Source organism: Scyliorhinus torazame, chromosome 1, assembly GCF_047496885.1.
Source record: "Scyliorhinus torazame isolate Kashiwa2021f chromosome 1, sScyTor2.1, whole genome shotgun sequence".
Lineage (NCBI taxonomy): Eukaryota > Metazoa > Chordata > Chondrichthyes > Carcharhiniformes > Scyliorhinidae > Scyliorhinus > Scyliorhinus torazame.
Window position 1 is genome coordinate 248,035,145 of NC_092707.1, and position 22,504 is coordinate 248,057,648.

The 22,504-nt window shown below is 48.3% G+C and overlaps 1 protein-coding gene across 3 annotated transcripts in view; it reads right to left on the bottom strand.

Annotated features, from left to right (window-relative positions):
* galm (galactose mutarotase) overlaps positions 1 to 22,504 on the bottom strand; it is a 97,368-nt gene that overhangs the window by 57,445 nt on the left and 17,419 nt on the right. For all 3 annotated transcript variants that reach the window (XM_072504344.1, XM_072504351.1, XM_072504335.1), the window contains exon 2: positions 22,258 to 22,412. In XM_072504344.1, coding sequence (XP_072360445.1) covers positions 22,258 to 22,412 — 155 coding nt within the window. The remainder of the gene's footprint in view (positions 1 to 22,257; positions 22,413 to 22,504) is intronic.

Genomic DNA, 22,504 nt, shown 5'->3' on the forward strand with positions numbered 1-22,504 from the left:
AATACTTCAGCCTGCACCGGGGGACAAGGCAGGGATGTCCACTCTCCCCATTGCTCTTTGCCTTGGCCATGGAGCCACTGGCAATGGCGGTTAGAGCGTCAAGGGATTGGCAGGGGATAGTACGGGGGGGGGGGGGGGGGGATGCATAGGGTCTCACTACATGCGGATGATTTGCTGCTGTATATTTCGGACCCATTGGAAGGTATTGGGGGAATTATGAGGATTTGGGAGGAATTCGGCCGGTGCGTGGGGTATAAATTGAATATGGGGAAGAGCGAGATTGTTCCGATCAAAGCAAGGGGCCAGAAGAGGCTGAGAGAGTTGCTGTTTGGGGGGGGGGGGGGGGGGGAAGAGAGAGAGAGAGAGAGAGAGAGAGAGAGAGAGAGAGAGAGAGAGAGAGAGAGAGAGAGAGAGAGAGAGAGAGAGAGAGAGAGAGAGAGAGAGAGAGAACCTTCGGTACTTGGGCATTGGCAGGACAGGTGCAATCGGTGAAAATGACGGTTCTCCCGAGGTTCTTGTTTGCGTTCCCTCCCGATTTTTATTCCAAAGGCTGTTTTTAGGAAGGTGAATGCGATGACCTCAGGGTTTGATCTCAGCTTGTGCAGCTGCTCCCACCCCCCGCACCACCTGAATGCCCAAGTGCCAAAAATTCCCTCCCACTGCCCTAAACAGCAAATCTCGCAGCCCCTTGCTTTGATCGGAAAGATCTCGCTCTTCTGCATATTTAATTTACACCCCACGAACCGGCAAAATTCCTCCAAAATCCTCATAATTCCCGCAATACCTTCCAACGGGTCCGAAATATATAGGGTTTGTTAGGGTGGGCAAAGCTCCGCGGGTGAAGGTGCTGCTGGAACAGGGTCGTGGGGAGGGGGGGGGGATTGGCTCTCCTGAAATTCATGAATTACTACTGGGCAGCGAACATAGCTATGGTTCAGAAGTGGGTAGTGGGAGAGGGGTCGGCATGGCAGCAGATGGAGGCAGCCTCTTGCAGGGATACGAGTTTGGGAGCATTGTTAACGGCGCCTCTGCCGTTCTCGCCGGCCAGGGACACCACAAGCCCGTGGTAGAGGCGGCCCTCAGGGAGTGGGGACAGTGGCGGCAACATCTGGGTCTGGAGGGGACTTCACTTTGGACACCGATTTGTGGAAATCTCCAATTTGTTTGGGGGGATAGATGGGGGGGGGGTTTCGGGGGTGGCATCGGATGGTGATTGAGCTGTTTTGGGATCTGTTCATTGACGGTGGCTTTCCGAGCTTGGAGGAGTTGGAGCAGGAATTTGAGCTGCCCGTCGGGAATGGGTTCCGGTATTTGCAGGTGAAGGACTTTGGTCAGAGGCAGGTACCGTGTTTTCCTCACCTGCCACCCCAGGGGCTACAGGATAAGATGGTGTCAAGAACAGGGGCAATAGAGGGAGGGGGGGGGTCGGAAATTTACAAGGAGATGATGAACTGGGAGGGAGCCGGAGCCTGGGTTCTTGGAGGATGCCCTGAGGAGGATCAATGCATCGTCGTCGTGCCTTATCCGGTTTAAGGTGGTCCACAGGGCACATATGACTGTGGCCAGGATGAGCAGGTTTTTTTGAAGGGGTGGAGAATCGGTGTGGGCAGTGGACCCGCGAATCACGTCCACATGTTTTGGTGTGCCCGAAGCTTGGGGGATTCTGGCAGGTGTTTGCCAACATTATGTCAGAGGTCCTGAAGGTGAAGGTAGTCCCAAGTCCAGAGGTGGTGATTTTTGGTGTGTCAGAAGACCCAGGAGTGCAGGGGCAGAGAGAGGCCCATGTCTTGGCCTTTGCCTCCCTGGTAGCCCGGAGACGCAAACTATTAGAATGGAGGGACTCGGGACCGCCAAAACCGGGGGTGTGGGTGAGTGACCTGGCAGTTCTCAGTTGCCGTTGAGGATCTGTGGAGGGGTTTGCCCGGAGGTGACAGACGTTTATCAACGTCTTTGAGAAAAGTTACAATGTCAGCAGTGGGGGGTGGAGGGGGGGGGGGGGGGGGCGTATTTTGTTGAGTTGGTTAGTTGCAGCCCTGTTAGCTTGATTTTATTTGTGATTATGTTTGTTGTGTTAAGATCCAAATGCCTCAATAAAATATATTTTATTTTAAATAATGTTTCCCAATCCATCGTAGCCAACTCATGCCTCATGCCATCATAGTTACCTTTATTGACAGTCAGGACTCTGGTCTCAGAATCAACTACCTCACTATCACAGTCTTACCAGCGATCCTCTCATGAAATAATTTTAAAATGGCTGGGAATCAACTGGCAACACTCTTGCCTCGGAGTCGGACTGTGGGTTCAAGTCCCACTTCTGCTTGAGCACAGAAATCAAGACTGACGCTCCTGTGCAAGTACAAAGAGAGAGTGCTGCATTGTTGGAGGTGCTGTCTTTTGGTTGAGATGCTAAACTGAGGCCACATTTGCCCTCTTGGGGTGTACAGGTGTAAAAGATGCCCCAGCACTATTTTGACGAAAAAACATCAGAAGTTCTCCCCGTTCTGGCCAATATTTATCCCTCAATTAACATCTATAAAGACAGATTATCTGGGCACCATCTCATTGTTCATTGTGGGGGCTTAAATTAATTGTAGCACTTACGACATTACAACAATTCGAAGGAATTCACGGGTGTAAAGTGTTTTGAGATATCCTGAGGCCATGGAAGGTACAAGGTAAATGCAGTTTTTTTTCTTTTCCTTCATGCTTTTTGCAATGCAATGACACCATGAGCATTCTGGAGACGCAATCTGTTAACGTGTGCAAATCTACACGCAAAACAACGGAAGGTGCTAAGGTACTTAGCCACAGAAAACAAGTAACATTTCCTTTGAAGCAAAAGATGAAGAAGATAAGGAGACACATTTCCCGAGCAACAACTGCAAGATCAACGTGTAGCAGCCTCACATTGTGACTTGTAGCACTTCAGACAAACAGATGAGGTTTTGTTCATACATAATCAAAATTCAACCGCATCTCTTTTTTATAAATTTAGCATACCCAATTCTTTTTTCCCCCCCCCCAATTAAAGGGCAATTTAGCGCGGCCAATCCACTTACCCTGCACATCTTTTTGGGTTGTGGAGGTGAGACCCACGCAGAAACAGAGAGAATGTGCAAACTCCACACAGACAGTGACCTGGGTCCTCGCTGCTGTGAGGCAGAAGTGCTAACCACTGCACCACCGTGCTGCCCCAACAGCACCTGTTCTTAGAAGAAACCTATTTTCAACTGGTCGCTATACAGGGCTGCTCCACAATGGTTCAATTAACAAAGAGTCACATTGTTCAGGAAGCCATCAGCCAATGTCAGATTACCCAAAATAATACAGATTATATGTGGAGACGGAGCTATCTATGTATAGATATGGAGATAGCGAGAACTACAGAAATATAGAGATAGGTCAGATTCTGAGGAGAGCGCTGTTCAGAAACTCCAATCTTCATGCAGCCCGCTCATCTGTTTCATTTGACTTGTGCTACTGCTCCTGATCAAGGTTCACTGAAGATTCCAGGAGTTAATGAGTGAAGCAGAAATATAGGAACCAGCGTCAGCCTGCACTGCCATTCAATTTAGATTATGGCTGATCTAGGATGGCATTCAGCTCTGCTCCCAAGCAGAGCTCGGATTTGAACCATATATGATGGTCAACAGTTTAATCCATTCATTCTGATTTGGCTGACCACAAGTCCTTGTTCACTATTCCAGGAACATCCTGGAATCTAAAGATAACCCACAACTGCATTCTCCACCACAAATCATATTCCTAAACAACTCTTCCCTGCCTTCTCAACCCTCAACTCCAAGTGTGAGCAACTCATGGAATTTTGTGTCATGAAAATTGAGACCATCCCTTCAAGTGCCTCTGCTATTTCCCTCCCTCCCACTCTCCCTCAGGCCATCAGCCAAACTCCCTGAAGTTCCTCCTACCGTGGCACCAAACTTGCAACTTTGTCTAGTTTCTCTGCTTTCGCTCCTTATGCATTCTCCAAGATCAATTTGATCATGAAAAAACTGCTGAGCATCCAACTTCCCTGAATGCCTGGTCCCCGTGTTAGCTGAAAGTACTATTAACCGTTCTCTCTCTTCAAGCACACTCACCTCCTATTCAAATCAGCCATCATCACTGCCTGCCCTCCTCAAAATATCCACCCTTAACCCTTTCGTCTTTGGAAAATATACCATCTTCAACCTCCCTTTCCTCCCCAAGGTCATGATGTCACTTTCCAAATATTTGCTCCGCTTTCTCGGAATTCCATTCTCAAATTCCTCACCCCTCAACCCCAATCAGGTTTCCGCTCCTGTAACAGTATTGAAACAGTCCATATTAAAGTCTTAAGTTACATCCTGTCTAACCAATGTGACTGTGATCGTGGTACATATTCCATCTTCATCCCTTTCAACGTATCCACAGCCTTTAACACTCTTGATCAGCCAACCCTTTTCCAACACCTCTTTTCTATCCTCCAGCACATCTCTGGTTCTATTCTTAACAATCCAATCGTAGCCAGAGAATCACTGGCAATGGTTCATCTTCCCATTACCGCATCATTATCTGGAGTCCCTCGAGGTCCTCTCCCATTTCTCATCCACTTGCTGCTCCTTGGCAACACGATCAGAAATCCCAAAGTCATAGAAGAGTACAACAGAGAAAGAGGTCATTCAAGGCCATTGACTCTGCATTAGCTTTTTTGTCACATTCCCCAATCTTTCCTCATTTCCCTGCAATTTTTTTATCCTTCAGCTATTTGAACTACAGCCGTATAACACCTTGAACTATTGATCCAGAAACATTAAATCAAATCTCACCATAGCAGCTGAGGTATTTGAAATCAACTATTTAAATTTTTTTAAATTTGGAATACAAAGCAGGTATCAGTAACCAGGATTGTCACAGAAACTCACTTGATTCAGTGATGACCTGCGGAGAAGAAAATCTTCCATCCCACCCTGACTGGCTTATATTTGGCTCCAGATCCACTGCAATGTGGCCGACTTTGGACAAATGTGTCCTCCATTTCCAACCACTTGGAAGAAACACGGAGGGTAGCAATGACACGGAACATATTCTGGGTAGGGAACTTCAATGTTCATCTCTAATGTCAGATATATTCAAAATTTCAGATATATATTATATTATTCCCAGCTTGGGTCACAGTCTGTGTGGAATCTGCATGTTCTTCCAGTGTCTGCGTGGATCTCCTCCGGGTGCTCCAGTTTCCTCCCACAGTCCAAAGATGTGCGGGTTAGGTGGATTGGCCGTGCTAAATTTCCCTTAAATGACCAAAAAGGTTAATTGGGGTTACTGGATTAAGGGGATGGGGTGGAGGTGGTGTGTGCTTGAGTGGGGTGCTCTTTTCAAGGGCCGGTGCAGACTCGATGGGCTGAATGGCCTCCTTCTGAACTGTAAATTCTATGATTCTATATGTATCTGGTGCAGTAATGGTTAACAGCCTGGGTAGTGTGTGTATATATCTGTTACAGTAGTGTTTTTTTTTAAAATCCTGGTTTAAAAGACAGACAGACACTGCTTGCAATTCACCCAAAAATGACTATGGGCGCGATTCTCCGGAAAGATTTCTTAGTGTGGTAGCAAGCGGGAACTGCCGCGAGCTTCCCGCCGCTCGGCCCAGCGAGACCGGCAACGGTATTCAACAGCTATTGGTCCACTTAACGAGGCCCCACGGGCCTTGGCAAAGAGTCATCCAAACTCAAAACATTAGCTCCCTTCTCTCTCCACAGATGCTGTCAGACCTGAGATTGTCCAGTATTTTCTGTTTTTGTTTCAGATTCCGCAGTAATTTGCTTTTACCCACGGGCTTCTCGCTGCAAATGAAGGCTCGCCAGCTGATTTGCTGGTACCGCGTTTGCTAGACCCCGCTAAAAGGCCAAGCAGCACTTAAGCTGCACTTGCTCAGCCAACCCCAGCCAGCTCACTACAATGGCACCCAGGAGAGGGGCCCCAAGATTCGGAGATGCAGATCTGGGGAGACTGCTAGACAGAGTGGAGGCCAGGAGGGTTGTCCTGTTTCCCGAGGGTCCCAGAGGGTCAACCATAAGGCAGCCAGTGCTGCCTGGGATGAGGTAGTGGAAGCTGTGAGCTCCAGGAGTGTTACCAGGAGCACTGGCCTCCAGTGCTTGAAAAAAGGCAACACCCTACACCGGGCAGCACGAGTGAGTAGAAAACAACACGAGCATCCACCCAACTCTCCATGCGACCTCCAACCCTCCCTGCAACCCCTCCCACCCTTCCTTCACACCCTCCCTCCCACAACTGTGAATCACGTGTGTGGCTGACGATACCCTCTCTATGTCTCCTCAGGAAAAGCTCTCCCACAATCTCTGGGAGAGGGCCCAGACTGGAGGCGGGGTGCCAGACTTAAGAATCCTCACCTCCTTCGAGGAATGACCTCCCACTGACCACATGTCCATTCTCCCGCAGATCCCCCAGCTGCCCTTTGTCCCAAGGTTAACCCCAATGGGCACTGACCAGGGGGAGGGGTAACTGGGTGGCAACCCGGACCCGTCCCATGGAGTGGCGACAGTGGCCACCAGCTCCCCAGAGTTCCACCACTCTGATGAGGCCATGTGTCACAGTCAGCACCCGGAACAGTGCGACACGGCTGTGCATGTGCCGCCGACAAGTGCGCCAGGACCCTCTGGCCCCAGAGACCCGAGAGGATGTCCACCAGGGCATTGAAAGCCACCGGATGAGGTGAGCTGCTGGCTGCCTCCACCCCGATGTGCATCCTGGGTACATACCTAGGCCTAGCAGTAGATCGAGGATCACTGACAGCACCGGGGGACGTGACAGGGGCACCATCGGGAGAGTGGGGAATTGTTAAACACACTTGTGAACAACCAGTATGACGCCTCTGTCACTTTCTTCCGCATTGCGGCCGACCTCCCAATCCTTGGCCCATCTCTCCAAGCAACCCCCCTCCCCGGCCACACCACGTGCAGGTGATGGGTGTGAGCGAACACCCGGCAGGCAGGCAGGAGTCAGACTATGGCATAGATTGAGGAGCACTGGCGCTCAGCGGGTTATCACCACCCCACTGCCCTCGACAGTGACCCGCTGACAGTGCCAACACAGTCCCAGCACCCTGGAGTGGTACAACACACACCCTGGGAGGGTGGGAGATGGGGATGGGGAGGGAGGGGGGGGGGTTGGTAAGGTAGCAATGACGGACCAGGCCACGCCGACGTGAATCGGGAAGGTATGACGGCCTCCCTGGCCCTCCGGTTTGTCGGATCCTCGCCGTTGCTACATGTCCTGCAGCCTCCGGCTGGTCCAATTGCTCCCTGGGCTCCTCCTCAAGCCCCTGCTGGTCCGGCGCCTCATCATCATTCTCATCCTCGAAGGTGGCCACATGTTCCTATACACCAATCCCCATCTCATCTCCCAACTGCTGTGAGAGGTTGTGGAGGGCACAGCAGACCACCACAAAGTGGACTACCTTCCGGGGGGGGGTCCACTGGAGTGCACCACCGGAGCAGTCGAGGCATCAGAACCGCACCTGGAGTCCAAGATGCACCGGTCAATCACAGCCTTGTTCACTACATGGGCGTTGTTGTACCGGGTCTCCGCTTCAGTCTCCGGCCTCCCTACCGGTGTCATTAGCCAGGTCCTCAGTGGGTACCTCTTGCCCTCCAAGCGCCAGCCACCCATCCTGGGGTGGTCCTCGAAGAGGCCGGGAATGACTGACTGCCACAGGATGTAGCTGTCGTGGACGCTCCCTGGGAAGCATGCACACATGTACATGATCTTTTGATGTGTTGGTCTCACATGAGCTGGATGTTGAGGGAGTGGAACCCCTTTCTGTAAACATAGGGCACTCCCAAGATGGCTCGGTGAGCGCAGGACAAATTGTGTGCCATCCATTATCCCCTGGACATGGGGCATCCTGGAGATGGCAAAGGAACCTGCTGCTTGGGATTCTTGCTGGGCTTGGTCATGTCAAAGTTGATGTTTTCCGCCCGGGCAAACAGGGCATCCATGTGAGATACCACACAGGTGCCCGCTCACTCCCTGGAATGATCCAGAGGTTTTCAAGTTCAGGGCCACCAGGAGGACATGCCACAGATGCCGCACTGTCTCCTTGTTGAGGCAGAGCCTCCTGTGGCACGTGCTGTCCGTCATCTTTTCAAACAACCAGTGACGCCTGTACACCCTGGGCCTTCATGGGACTCCCCCTCTGGGTCCCTCCCTGGCCTGAAGAATGGCTGGGTCCTCAGGGTGTGGGGCGGGGTCCAGCACATGGGCCGCCTCGAGCATCTGCAGATGCTGCTGCCGCCGCCTCTGGCGTCTGGCCGACAGGCCTAGCAGCAGCATCACTAGGGCAAGTTCTGGGTCCAAAGTCCCTGCCACAGCGTTCAATATCTGTGAGGCATTGGGAGAGGGAGTTAGACTGATAAACAGGGGTAGCTCCAATCCCAGGACTCTCCATTCCCCCATCGATTCCCCCCCTCTCCCCCCACCTGGAACACCCTACCCATGCACACCCGGCTGCAGTGGGCGCTCTTCGGATCCCAGACCCTGTACTGCTGACACCCGCTTATAGCGTCACCTGGGCCGGGCACTGGTCTCCTCCCCATGGTACTCATCCACCCTCCGGCCGTGGACATGTCCCCAGAGCTGCGTCCCATCCCCTGGGTGTTCGGATGTTGGCTGTTGCATTGGTGGTGTTGCCTCCCGCAGTGTTCAGGCACAGTGTCCAGGCATCGTGGTTTGATTAGGATGCTAGGCAATGACTCCCATATGCTACATGGCCCTCCCAACCACGGGAATGCACTTGGGTTGTGTGAAATGCTCACTTAACCACGACTGCCAATTACATATATTAGCAACAGCCTTCAGCCGCACGACCAGAAGCCTCGGCAGTTGGTGGGGGTTATGGGTGGTCGGTGGGGCAGACAGGCAGGGACAAGGGTTGCCCTCGGAACAGATACACACCATCCAAGAGTTTGGCATGGTGGTGCCGACTGCGCATCCCCCCTCCCCACCCTCCCTTGGTGACCCACCCCCAGCCAGGGTTCCCCCACCCTCGGCCAAAGGGTCCCCCACCCCACGCCGAGCACTGGAGTGGCAAGCCCTGCGCCCCGGGCTCTTTGCCTGTGAGCAATGATGGCTCCTCAACTCATCGGCTCCCCACAGATCCCCTTCCGCCAGGTTCACATTTTTCAAAAAGAGTACTAATCGGCGCGTGTGACCAGTGATGGCGCTGAATGCCAGGAGGCCGTTGGATAAGGGGTGGCTCCCGTTAATTGTATGAAAGGAGTGAGGCAGGTGAGGAAGGAGCAGTGCTCTGAAAGCTAGTGATTCGAAACAAACCTGTTGGACTTTAAACTGGCGTTGTAAGACTTCTTACTGTGCTCATATATAGAACATCGGCTGTACCGCCTCATTCAATCTCTCTGCTTTCTCATCAAACAACTCAACCAAGTGAGTCAAACATAATATGCCTATAACAAATCTGTACTGACTTTTCTTTATTCGTCCACACTCGTCCAAGTGGTTGCTAATTTTCCCGTTTGTTGTTTCCAAAAGTTCCCCCATGGCCAGTATTAAGCTGACTTACCTGCGATTGCCCGGTTTACCCTTCCCTCTGTTTTTAAACAAGTGTGCAACACCTGCAATCTTCCAGTCCATTGGCGCCCCTGCATCAAAGGAGGATTGGAAGATTGGGGACAGAACCTTGTGTATTTATACCCTTACTTCCCTGTGCAGCCTAGGAAACATGTGGAGTTTGCACATTCTCCCCATGCGTGGGTCTCACCCCCACAACCCAAAGATATGCAGCGCAGGTAGATTGGCCATGCTAAATTGACCCTTAATGTGGCGCAGTGGTTAGCATGTCCCAGGTTTGATCCCGGCCCTGGGTCACTGTTTGTGTGGAGTTTGCACATTCTCCCCGTGTTTGCGTGGGTTTCGCCCCCACAACCCAAAGATGTGCAGGGTAGATGGATTGGCTACGCTAAATTGCCCCTTAATTGGAGAAAAATGAATTGGGTACTCTAAATTTTTTTTTTTTTTTAAATGTTAACCAGTAATCTATTCCCATCCTGCCTCTATGCCCCTCTTATTTCCTTTTATGCTTACCTGGACTTTTTATATTCAGCCTGATTTTTCCTTGTTATCTTGCTGACATTTTGTTCTGCTTCAATCTACTCTCTTAACTCCTTCGCCATCAAAGGGTCTCCGAATTCGGTTGCCCAACCTTCCTCCCTTCCAGGTATATACCTCAATTTTACCTGAACCAACGCAGCATGTGGCGCAGTGATTAGCACTGGGATTGCGGTGCTGAGGACCCGGGTTCGCATCCCGGCCCTGGGTCACTGTCCGTGTGGAGTTCGCACATTCTCCCAGTGTCTGTGTGGGTTTCACCCCCACAAACCAAAAGATGTGCTGGGTAGGTGGATTGGGCACACTAAATTGCCCCTTAATTGGAAAAAAATAATTGGGTACTTTAAATTTTAAGAAGAATAAAATTTTTACCTGAACCATCTCCTCTTTTAAGGCCTCCTATTGCTACCTGCCAGTCTTGGACTCCAATTTGCTGAAATTATCCTCCTCTGGTTAAGTATTTTTTAAATTCAAGATTGCCCCTTGTCCTTCTACATAATTAACTTAAATCTTACAACTAACTGCTGAGAAGTTTCCCCGTCTGTGACATTCACCACTTGATCCATTTCATACCCCAGGACTAGATCTAATAATGTCTTCTTCCTCATTGGGCAGGAACATATTAATCGAGAACAATCTCTGAAATCACACTTCAGAAATTTGCAATTTCTTTGCAAACCTGCTCTTCTATTTCCTTTCTGCTATTCGGAGGCTTATAAAATACACCACATTGTGCAATAGCTCCTCTATTCTTTCCAACCAAATAGATGGTCTTTGATCCCTCTAAGACATTCTCTCTTTCCAGCAAAGATTCACATTTGCAGCTGACAATGCTCAGCTCTACTTCATCACTACCTCTCTTCATTTCTCCCTTTGTTTCTGAGTTGTCACATTTTTTTTTTAAATTTAGATACCCCAATTATTTTTTTCCAATTAAGGGGAATGAATATTAGTGTGGCCAATCCACCTAACCTGCATATCTTTAGGTTGTGGAGGTGAGACCCAAGCAGACACGGGGAGAATGTGCAAACTCCATACAGACAGTGACCCAGGGCCGGGATCGAACCAGGGTCCTCAGCGTCATAGGCAGCAGTGCTAACCACTGAGTCACCGTGCCGCCCTCGAGTTGTCACATATCTTGTCTGACCTCCAGTAATAATGAATGAATAGAAACCTTCTTCAATTAAATATTGGGAAGATTGATGCCACGGTCTTCAAACCCCACCAGAAACTCCATTCCCTCCCCAACGACTCTATCCCTCTCCCTAGCAACTGTCTCCACATATCAGCTCCAGAACCAAGACCACCTTCTTAACATTGCCCAACTCTGCCCCTGCCTCAGTACATCCATAGTTGAAGCCCACACCAATCCAATTTCCTTGATTCACCATTATTCTCCTGCTGGATCTCCCATATTCCCACCCAGCTCTTGAACCAAAACTCTGCTACCTATATCCTAAATGCGCCATGCCACATCCCTATACGTTCCACTGTCTCCCAGTCTAGCAAGGCCTCAATTTTTAAAAATTCTCATCCTTGCTACCAAATCCTTCCACAGTCTCATCTCAACATTTCTCTGTAACCTCCTCCAGCCCCACAGCCCTGTGAGATCGCTATGCTAATCCATATCTGGCCTTTTGCACATCCCTCATTTTAATAGCTCCATGATTGGAGGTCATGCCTTCAGCTGCAGGATTACAGCATATTTATTGTCAATGGTGCATTCTGATGCAGCTTCCTATTTCTATATTGGTTTAGAAGAAACTACATTTGCACAAGACAAGGAGTGTTCAGTCTATTTTCCACTAACTGCACCTGAACTCGAGCACATTAGCAGTGTTTAATTTTAAACCATTGCTGAGACTGTCACAGGCATTATGACCTGACACTTGTCTTTTTTGCTACTTTGTTACTCTTTATATAGAGTAAATGCTACGAAAGGATTCCAGGAATAAAACAAAAAATATAGGCCGCTAGACAATTCTTCTATTTGCAACTGACATATTGCTCTGCACATATCCCCACGTTTCCTGCAATGCTACTGAAGAAGCATACCAGTATTCTGTAAACACCGACACACAGCAAACTCTTGTAGCAATGGGGATAGGAATGGAGGGGAATTCATTATGGTTAGGTCTGGTGTTAGTTTTGGTTTTACTCACCACTCAGTACGGTGTCCCTATGTGCTCAATCTGGTTTAGGAACTGGAGTAGATCATCAATCCCACAAGCCTGTATTACCATTTAATATGATAATGGCTGATTTGCATCATCCATGCACCACCTTGGCTCCATATACCTTAATACTCTTACCCATGGGGCAGTACGGTGGCGCAGTGGGTTAGCCCTGCAGCCTCACGGCGCCAAGGTCCCAGATTCGATCCCGGCTCTGGGTCATTGTCCGTGTGGAGTTTGTACATTCTCCCCGTATTTGCGTGGGTTTCGCCCCCACAACCCAAAGATGTGCAGGCTAGGTGGGTTGGCCATGCTAAATTGCCCCTTAATTGGAAAAAATTAATTGGGTACTCTAAATTTATTTATTTTTTAAAAATACTCTTACCCAATAAAAATCTATTCAGAATAGAATTATTAATTGAACTGACATCTACTGCTTTTTGTGCGATAGTGTTCCCCACTTTTCAGCCACGCTTTGCAAGAAGTGTTTCCCAATGTCCCTCTTGAATGGCCCGGCTCGGATTTTAAGGTTATGTCCCTCAGTCTAGACCAGGGTTGTCCAACATATAGCCCGCAGGTCACAATCTGGCCTGCCACACCTCTCTTTCCAGCCCATGAACTCACTGTTTGAAGGGAGTTTGGAGGGCTGGTTTAGCTCAGTGAGCTAGACAGCTGGTTTGTGATGCAGAAGAAGACCAGCAGCATGGGTTCAATTCCCATAACAGCTGAGAATCCTGAATTCGCCCTCTGTGTATCCGAACAGGCGCTGGAATGTGGTGACTAGGGACTTTTCACAGTAACTTCATTGCAGTGTTAACGTAAGCCTACTTGTGACAATAAAGGTTATTCATTTATTTATTGCAATACAGGAAGTGGATGTGACAGACCTGCAAGGAGCTGCTCCTCCAATCAGAGTGTGCTTCTCTCCCGTGTATGCTGCTGATGGGCTAACCTGCGATTTCAGATTTCCAGCATGCACAGTACCTGTATTTTGCTTTTCCCAAAAAATTTGAAATGATAACCCTCATGCGGAATAGTTGGACAACCCTTTCCTAGATCAACCCACCAGCAAAAATACTTTCCCTCGAATAATAATAATCTTTATCAGTATCACAAGTAGGCTTACACTGCAATGATGTTACTGTGTTACTATTTACCCCATCAATCTTCCAAAATGCTACAAGTCTCAAACTGTCTCTTAGCTGTCTACATTCCAGGGAATAGAAGCTTTGTTTGTACAATCACTCCTTTAAATCGCACATTTGGGAATAGCTGTAACATTCCAGTCAAGCTGCTCTGCATTCCTTCCAAGACCTCAGATGCAGTGGTGCCCAGAACTCTGTGGTTTACCCAGGGATTTGTATAACTATAGCAAAACCTTCTCCCTTTTCTATTCCTGCCCTCAAGCATTCTATTTGGCTTTTGATTGTTTTTTTGTGCATGTCCAATACGTTTCAGTGATCTGTGCACACGAACCCCATAAAATCTCCTGGAAAGGGCAGCACGGTGGCGCAGTGGGTTAGCCCTGTTGCCTCATGGCGCCAAGGTCCCAGGTTTGATCCCGGGGGCTCTGGGTCACTGACCGTGTTGAGTTTGCACATTCTCCCCGTGTTTGCGTGGGTTTCACCCCAACACAAAGATGTGCAGGGTAGGTGGATTGGCCACGCTAAATTGCCCCTTGATTGGAAAAATGAATTGGGTAGTCTACATTTTTTTTTTTTAATCTCCTGGAAACTCCACAGTTTTTTAGTATTTACAAAGTCTTCAGATCGATCTTTTCCTACCCATATTGAAATCCATTTGCCACAGCTATGCCCACTCACTTAATGTATCAAGGCCACCTGTAATTTTATGCTCCCATCTACACTACTTACTATGCCTCCAATCTTTATGTCATATGGCTCTTTATTTTAAATAAATTTAAAGTTCCCAATTTTTTCAATGAAGCGGCAATTTAACCTGGCCAATCCACCTACCCTGCACATCTTTGGGTTGTGGGGGTGAGATCCACGCAGACACGGGGAGAATATGCAAACTCCACATGGACAGTGACCCGGGGCCGGGATCGACCCCGAGTCCTCGGTGCTGTGAGGCAGCAGTGCTAACCACTGAGCCACCATGCCGCCCTTTATTGCATTATCCAAGTCATTAATAAGCAGAAGTGAATGATTGAAGCTCAGCACTGATCCTGGTTGGACAAATCACCAATGATCATTATTCACTTCCTTCCAATTGAACTATAACTCTACACTCTGTCTCCGACCACTTTAACAAATCTACTAACCAGATGAGTAATTTGCCTTTTGTCCATGACTTGGATTTTATCCAAAAGGTCTCTTATGTGGAACCTTACCAAATGTCTTCTACAAGTTCACAGAAACTACATCCATAAATATTCCCTTTCTACTATTTCAGTTTCTTCAAAAGAATGCTATAGGTTTATTCAGCAAGAAGGGGTTGACTGAAGGAATTCAAATCATTGCAGTCACAGAGTCTACACGAAACTGTTGGAACTGTAAAAACAAGGAGCAATGGACAAAGAGGAACGTTGATATAAGGAATGTTGATATACCACCATACTCCATAATTAGCTGATGGCTGGTCAGGGACTCACAGTTATATCCTGTTTATGTCTGCTACCTGCAGAAGCACAAGGAACAACAGACCTCCAGACTCCATAATTAACTGATAATGGGTCAGGGATTCACTTAGTTGTAATTGAGTATCGATTAGTTCAGAATGATTGGTGTATGCAAATGACCTGTAACCGGGTACCTTAACAGTAGAACGACCCTTGTATTCCTTTGTTCGAAAGTCATGAGCCACACGATGGTGACTGGCTTCCCTGCTACAGCTTGAATAAAGATATTAAACGAGAACTCCATGCGTCGTCTGGTCACTCAAGGGCAACAAAGTCCATACATAGTACCTGTAAAGTTCCCTAACGAGACATAACGTAGCAGAGTACAAATCCTTGTTAACTCTCTCTAATCAGTTTATATTTCTCAGGGTCCTCAAACACTCTGCCCTTAGTTACTGATTCCAATAATTTCACCGCAACACGTTAGACTAATAGGTTGATCATTTCCTGTTTTTTCTCTCAAGCCGTAAAGCAGTTACGTTTGCAATTTTCCAATCTGAAAGGGGACAATTTCTAATTCGAGAGTTCTTTCGACTATGATTAAGTTAGCCACTTCTTCGAACAACTATCAGATGCTGGTGAATTGTCAGTCTCTGTGCCATTATTTTTCCCATCATGTGCTCAATCAGGGGTGGGATTCCCCATCCGTTCACAGCAGCGGGATTCTCCATTCTCGCCAGCAGAGGTAACATGGTGAACTTGCAACGGAGAATCCGGACCAGATTTCATTCATTGTTTGGTGATATTTAAATTTTAAAAAATTTAGGGTACCCAATTGTTTCTTTTTCAATTAAGGAGCAATTTAGTGTGGCCAATCCACCTACCCTGTACATCTTTGGGTTGTGGGCATGAAACCCACGCAGACAATGGGAGAATGTGCAAACTCCACACGGACAACGACCCAGGGTCAGGATTCGAACCCGGATCCCCAGCGCCGTAGTTCCAGTGCTAACCACTGTGCCACATGCCGCCCTTGTTTGACGATATTTTGACTGCCACACAGGATTATTTTACAACAGGAAGAGGTCCTCCAGCATGGCCAGTAAACAACAAAAACGGTATTACCCGGGCAAACCTTGCTGCATTCTTCAATGTCCTGGCCAACATTCATCCCTCAACCAACATCACTGAAATAGATCAGGTGGCCACTATCTCAGTGCTCGGTGTAGCCCTTGCTGTGTGTAAATTTGCAGACGCCTTTCTTACAACAAAAGTAGCACAGCGACTGAAATATATCCTGTGGCCGTGAAAGTCACATGCACTTCAATGCAACAGCTTTTCTCTTATTTGTTCATTTATTGCCCATCCCAGAGGGCATTTGAGAGTCAACAACATTGCTGGGAATCTGGAGTCACATGTAGGCCAGACCAGATAAGGATGGCAGATTCCCTTCCCTAAAAGGATATTCTTGAACCAGATGGGTTTTTAACAACAATCAACAATGGTTTTATGGTCATCATTAGACTTTTAATTCCAGATTTTTATTGAATTCATATTCCATCATCTGCCCCGGTGGGATTCGAACCCGGGTCCCCAGAATATTATCCTGGGTCTCTGGATTTCTAGTCCAGTGAAAATACCACTACACCACTTGCAGGAGCTACACCTCACAAACTGAAATGCTGGTGCAGCAAGAAACAAATACAGAAAATACAGAGATTAAACTCAGCTAAATGAACTGAGGAAAAGGGAGAACACTTTTTAAATTTGTAATCTCATCGTTGTTACAGCGACCAGCAAACACAACTGAAGCTTCAAACGAATGAGGCAAACTGAGTAAGTGGAGCAGTCGAGGCAATGAATTTACACCACTGTGCTTCTCGTGACCTCGTCTCGCATTCAGCAAATTTGTTCAGCTGTCAGAAAGTCGGTTCAATTTAATCCAGAGACAGAACATAATTTAATACTTTTGGTAAACATGCGTTGGGGGGGGGGGGGGAGGAGGCAGAGAAGTAGGGGGTTCTTCAACTGCGACTAACCATTTTGCTGCTGAAAAAACAGGTGTTGGCAGCTGAAGGTTTGGTGAAGATCTTGTGCACACAGATCCGCTTGATGGATTCAATTTGCTCAAAACAAGGGAGAGGTCGTTTAAACATTCAAATTGAGGGTTCTATGCTGGCAACAGGATCCAAATTTCTGGGGGGGGGGGGGGAATGTGCTGAGCATCCAGATGTGCCCGTTAGTTCTTTTCTTTTTAAATGTTTTTATTCTCCTTTTTCACATTTTCTTCAAAATTGACCCCCACCAATAAGCAGTAACGGACACAATGTCACATCCCTTATTATCAACAATGATCCCAACCCTCACACAACAGCCCTCATGACAACATAATCGTCAAATAAAGAAAACCCAGAAAAGGAATCAGGAATCGCCCATGGTCCCACCCCCCACCCGCTAATATACAAGACCATCCAATCGCCTAAAAGTGTACAATGAATGACACACTAATTGCAAACCACACCCCCCCCCAGTCTCCTCCCCTCCACTTCCTCTCGAAAACACCTCACCCAGTATCGGTCCCTTCCCCCAACTTTTCACCCCTCCTAGACTCATCGAAACCTGTTCTACCAGGCTCTGATGGCTGCAGTCCCACCCCATACCACACTCCCGTTCACTGGCCAGCTTAAACCAGCCAGAGTGGAGGACCCCGCCCGGATCCCCTTCCCCCCTGCCCAGTCCCAGGAAAACAAAGAAATCCCCTTTAACACACAACCCCGGCATAAACACAAAAGCCCCAAAGAACCATCATATCAAACGAAAGCCCCAACTCCTACCTTGTCCAAATAGACAGCATTGACTCATTTAGTACATAACAACATGCAGTGAAAAGATAAAGCTACATACTCTCCTACCAACCCCCTACCCTCAGTACAAGACCAGTCCTCATTCCCATTTCTCAATTCTGCCCCAGCCCTTCTGCCTTCGCAAACACCTCTGCCGCTTCCACCATCTCAAAATAAAAGTCTTTGGATTTGTAGGTCACCCTCAGCTTGGCTGGATACACTATGCCGCACCGCGCCTTGCTGTCATACAGTGCAGTCTTCACTCGGCCGAAGGCTGCCCGCCTCCTCGCCAACTCCACCGTAAAGTCCTGGTATATGCGTATACCAACTCCAGCCCACTGCACCTTCCGCTTCTGCTTTGCCTAGCACAGGACCTTCTCCTTCACACGGTACCTACGGAAACAAACAGTCACCACTCTTGGTGGCTCACTCGCCTTTGGTATAAGCCTCCACAACCTATGAGCCTGATCCAGTTCGTATCGAGAGGAATCTTCTCCCTCCCCCAATAGCTTCGCCAACATGGTGGCAAAATACTCCGTCGGCCTCGGGCCTTCCACTCCTTCGGGCAGACCCACGATCCTCAGATTCTGCCACCTGGATCCGTTTTCCAGGTCTTCCATTTTGACTTGCAGACCCTTGTTGGTCTCTATCACCCTCCGCAGCTCCTTCCCCATCGAGTGGAGTTGATCACTGTGCTGCGCTAGTGCCTCCTCCACTTAGTGTCTCACCTTGCTCCCGCACCTCAGCCGCTGCACTCGATACCGCCGCCCTCACCGGGGCAATCGCCTCCTCCATCAGCGCTTTCAATACCGCCCCCAACTCATTCCTCATCGCTTCCATGTGTTTTGTGAACTGTCTTTCAAGTTCCACGGCCATCGCCTCGGTCATCCTTTCTGCCGTGAGCAGCGCGCCTTACCCATCTTCTCCGCCTTCCATCCAGTTCCTGAGCCGACCTTGCCACCCACTGGCGGACCTTCATTAGCCCCCCTTTTTCATGGCCATTTTTCTTTGAGCTTTGGACATCTCTCTTCGCTGTGCCTTCCTACCCTTGTTTCATCAAAGGTTGGTCCTGGGACGGGGCATTAAAACTCCGAAAAATCAATTCTTTGGCGGGAGCCCTCCATCGTGCTGCTTCCTCCTACGCACCGCCAGCGGAAGTCCGTGCACGTTAGTTATACATATTCATGGCATTGAAAGGCCTTTTGGGTTAATCGGTAAAAGGAACCACTGGAGGTTGATCAGAGAGGTGTACTTGTTATTTTTAATTCAAGTCCTGTTCTCACAGGCCTCATCCACTCCTAGGATATGCTCTTCCCCGATTTCCGACCAGCTTGCCAACTCTGTGAAGGCGGCTAGACTGGCTAAACTTCAGTTTCTCCTATTAGGACATTCTCTTCTGCCATTCCCATCAACAAATATGATGCAGATGGTGTAGAGACAAACAAGATTATTGACCTACTCAAGTTAATGACCAGATCGAACCTTGATATGACCCTCTACTCCTTTGGAATGTTCTCCTCCTTTGAGAACCTCACCTTGTCCCCCCTCTCTCTCCTCTCATCCAAAACCCTAATTTTCTGTTGCTCACCCAACTACAATAAAAATTTCTCACCAAGCTTTCTTCACTGCTTTCCTCCCTCAGCCTCTACACCATCCTCAGTGACCTCAACCTCCAGGAAAGAATGTTCTGAAGTGTGGTACATTGGCGAGACCATGCAGATGCTGCAACAATGGATGAATGGACATGGCGCGACAATCGCCAGGCAGGAATGTTCCCTTCCAGTCGGGGAACACTTCAGCAGTCAAGGGCGTTCAGCCTCTGATCTTCAAGTAAGCGTTCTCCAAGGCTGCCTTCAGGACGCGCGATAACGCAGAATCACAGAGCAGAAACTTATAGCCAAGCTCCGCACACGAGGACGGCCTCAACCAGGACCTTGGATTCATGTTGCACTACATTCATCCCCCCACCATCTGGCCTGGGCTTGCGATATCCTACCAACTGTCCTGGCTTGAGACAATTCACACCTCTTTAACCTGTGATTATCCCTCTCTCCAGTCGCTCTATCTGGACCTTGTTGCTAATGTGTTTCTCTTTATTTGGCTCTGAATATGGCGGTCAATATGGTCGCCTTCCTTAATTCTAATTACGTTTGCTCTAGAGTCGCCAGGTATCTTTAGATACCGCCACAAGGTTCAAACCCGAATACTGATCAAAGACTCAATACACCAGTTAGTTAGTTCAAAGTCAAATGCTTCTTTATTTACACACACAGTTAAATATAATCATGCACAAACACTACAGACTAAACTGTCACTACTGCTAAAGCCTATACTTAGCTTCGGGCGCCCACTCAGTCAGAGGAACAATGGCCATTGTTCGGTTCTGAGGCTGCTGGGGTGGAAGTGGTATGGAATAACAGCTAAGGACGTCTATCTGGTAGCGTGCGTTGACCTTTCATAGACTTACTTGTTCTCGTGCAGCTGTTGGGCAGGTCTCTCCTCGGTGAGAGCCGGAGCCGAGAGAGCGATTCTCTCTTGGGGGATCCTTCTTATACCCAAAGGGGGCTTCGCGCGCTTTTGGGCGGGCCTTAAACTTGGCCCCAATTAATTGGGCTGTTTCTCAATTGTTCCCATCGATTTCCTCCAATAAAGGGGTGTGTGCCTTGATGGCTGGGCGTGTCCTAGGTGACCGTTGGCCTGCTTTGCTCTGGTCTCCTCTGGTGCCGGGGTGTCTGCCTTGGTATCGTTTACTTAAATGTTACTCTTTTGTCCCCGGGGATGGTTCATTAGTATGGCAATGGCTTTGCAGTTGCGGTCTTGTCTGGGAGCTGCGGCTCCAATCAACAGACAAACCCTGCACCTGCTTGCTTTCTCAGTATTGTCCATTTTCCCTGCAATCTTTGCAGTGTCCATTTTGTAATCGGGAAGTGGCCATCCCAGATGGCTACAACCTGTAAAGACTTAATTACCTGCAAAGACTTGCATTCAAAGTATCGTCTTGCATCATTGACTTTGTCTATATATATGTGTTTCTGGAACCCACAGCTTTTTTCACCTGAGGAAGGAGCTGTGCTCCGAAAGCTAGTGATTCAAAACAAACCAGCTGGACGTTAACCTGGTGTTGTAAGACTTCTTACTGTGCCCACCCCAGTCCAACGCCGGCATCTCCACATCCATCTTAACTGATCTTTGCCTCTCTTGTACTCCTATAATCTCTCCCTCCTTCAAATAAATTCCATATTCATGGCCACCCCCTTGATTCTGCCATCTCACAACTCCTATTGTATCAATCCCAAATAGGACCATCTCTGATCACATCCCTTGTATCACTAGCTACCTCTTTCCCGGTCCGCCATTGGAAAAATATCTCCCCCAATTACAACTACTGCACTTTCACGCTCCCAACTGCGTAGCCGTTGCCCCAGCCCCCATTCGCCACAAATCTTCGCGACTACTGATATGTTCAACCCAATCCTCACCCCCACCTTTGATTCTTTAGTCCACTGTAAAACCATTACTCCCTCTCCCCTTGGTTGGTCCCCCGATTATGGTCCTCATCTCAGCTCTTTTACGTCCAAGAGGCGCAGACATGAATGGATATTGAATGATAGCCATTTACTACCAGACCTCACTGGTGAACACAAAGCATTCAGGTGCTCTCAACTGATCATCCTCAAGCGCAATGACTGGCACACAATCCAACACCTTCAACATTCACTCCCTCCATCACCAAGGCATAGTGGCAGCAGTGTGCCATCTACAAGATGCACAGCAACAACTCACCAAGGTGCCTTCGACAACACCTTCCCAACCAGCAACCTCTACTACCTAGAAGGGCAAGGTCAGCAGGCAAGGGAACATCACTTGCTGCAAATTCCCCTCCAAGCCACACACTATCCTGAACTGGAACGATATCACCATTCCTTCACTGCCGCTCAGTCAGTCATAATCCTGGAATTCCCTCCCTAACAGCACTGTGGGTGTAACTACACCAAAAGGACTGCAGTGGTTCAAGAAGGTGGCTCACCACCACCTTCTCAAGGGCAGTTAGGGATGGGGAAATGTAAACGCTGGCCTAGCCAGCAACGTCCACGTCTCGTGAAATAATAAAAACATACTCCAGCTACTGTTCCCTATTGCTAGCCATCTTCTTAAACCCCTATCACTTCTACCTTCTGCTCCAGCAGCAAGAGGTGCTCATGAACTTGTCATTAAAATTGAGGCCATCTGATCAGCTGTTTCTGACACTTGCCTTCCTTCCACTTGCCACCAAAATTCCTCTAACGTTCCACTGCTCCAAACTCGCATTTTTCTTTAGGTCCTCTCCTATCTGCCCTCATGGCCTCTCCAAGCTCGTCTTGACCATCAGTCCCACCTCCTGTTCCCTCAATTTTATTCCAACTAAACTGCTGATCCCTAACCTTCCCTGAACCTTATGTGCTCTACAGAGAACAATCCCAACTTTTCTAGTCTCTCCATAAAACTGAATTGTTCCATTTCATTGGACAGTATTGTCATACGTTTGCCTTACCTTGTCAAATCCTTTCAGGCCACCATGTATACTATTAGGCCCATTATTAATGGGCAGTTGATATTCCTTCCCATCAATGCTGAATTTCCCTTCTGCAATTCGATTGGCAACACGTCCAACCACTGCCCCAAAGTAGGGGTGTTTGTTAATATAGCCTGTATATATAATTGAAACAAGTATCATCATGGACTGAAGTATTCAACTTCATAATAATTTAATTTCCTTTACAAATTACTTGCAACTCAAT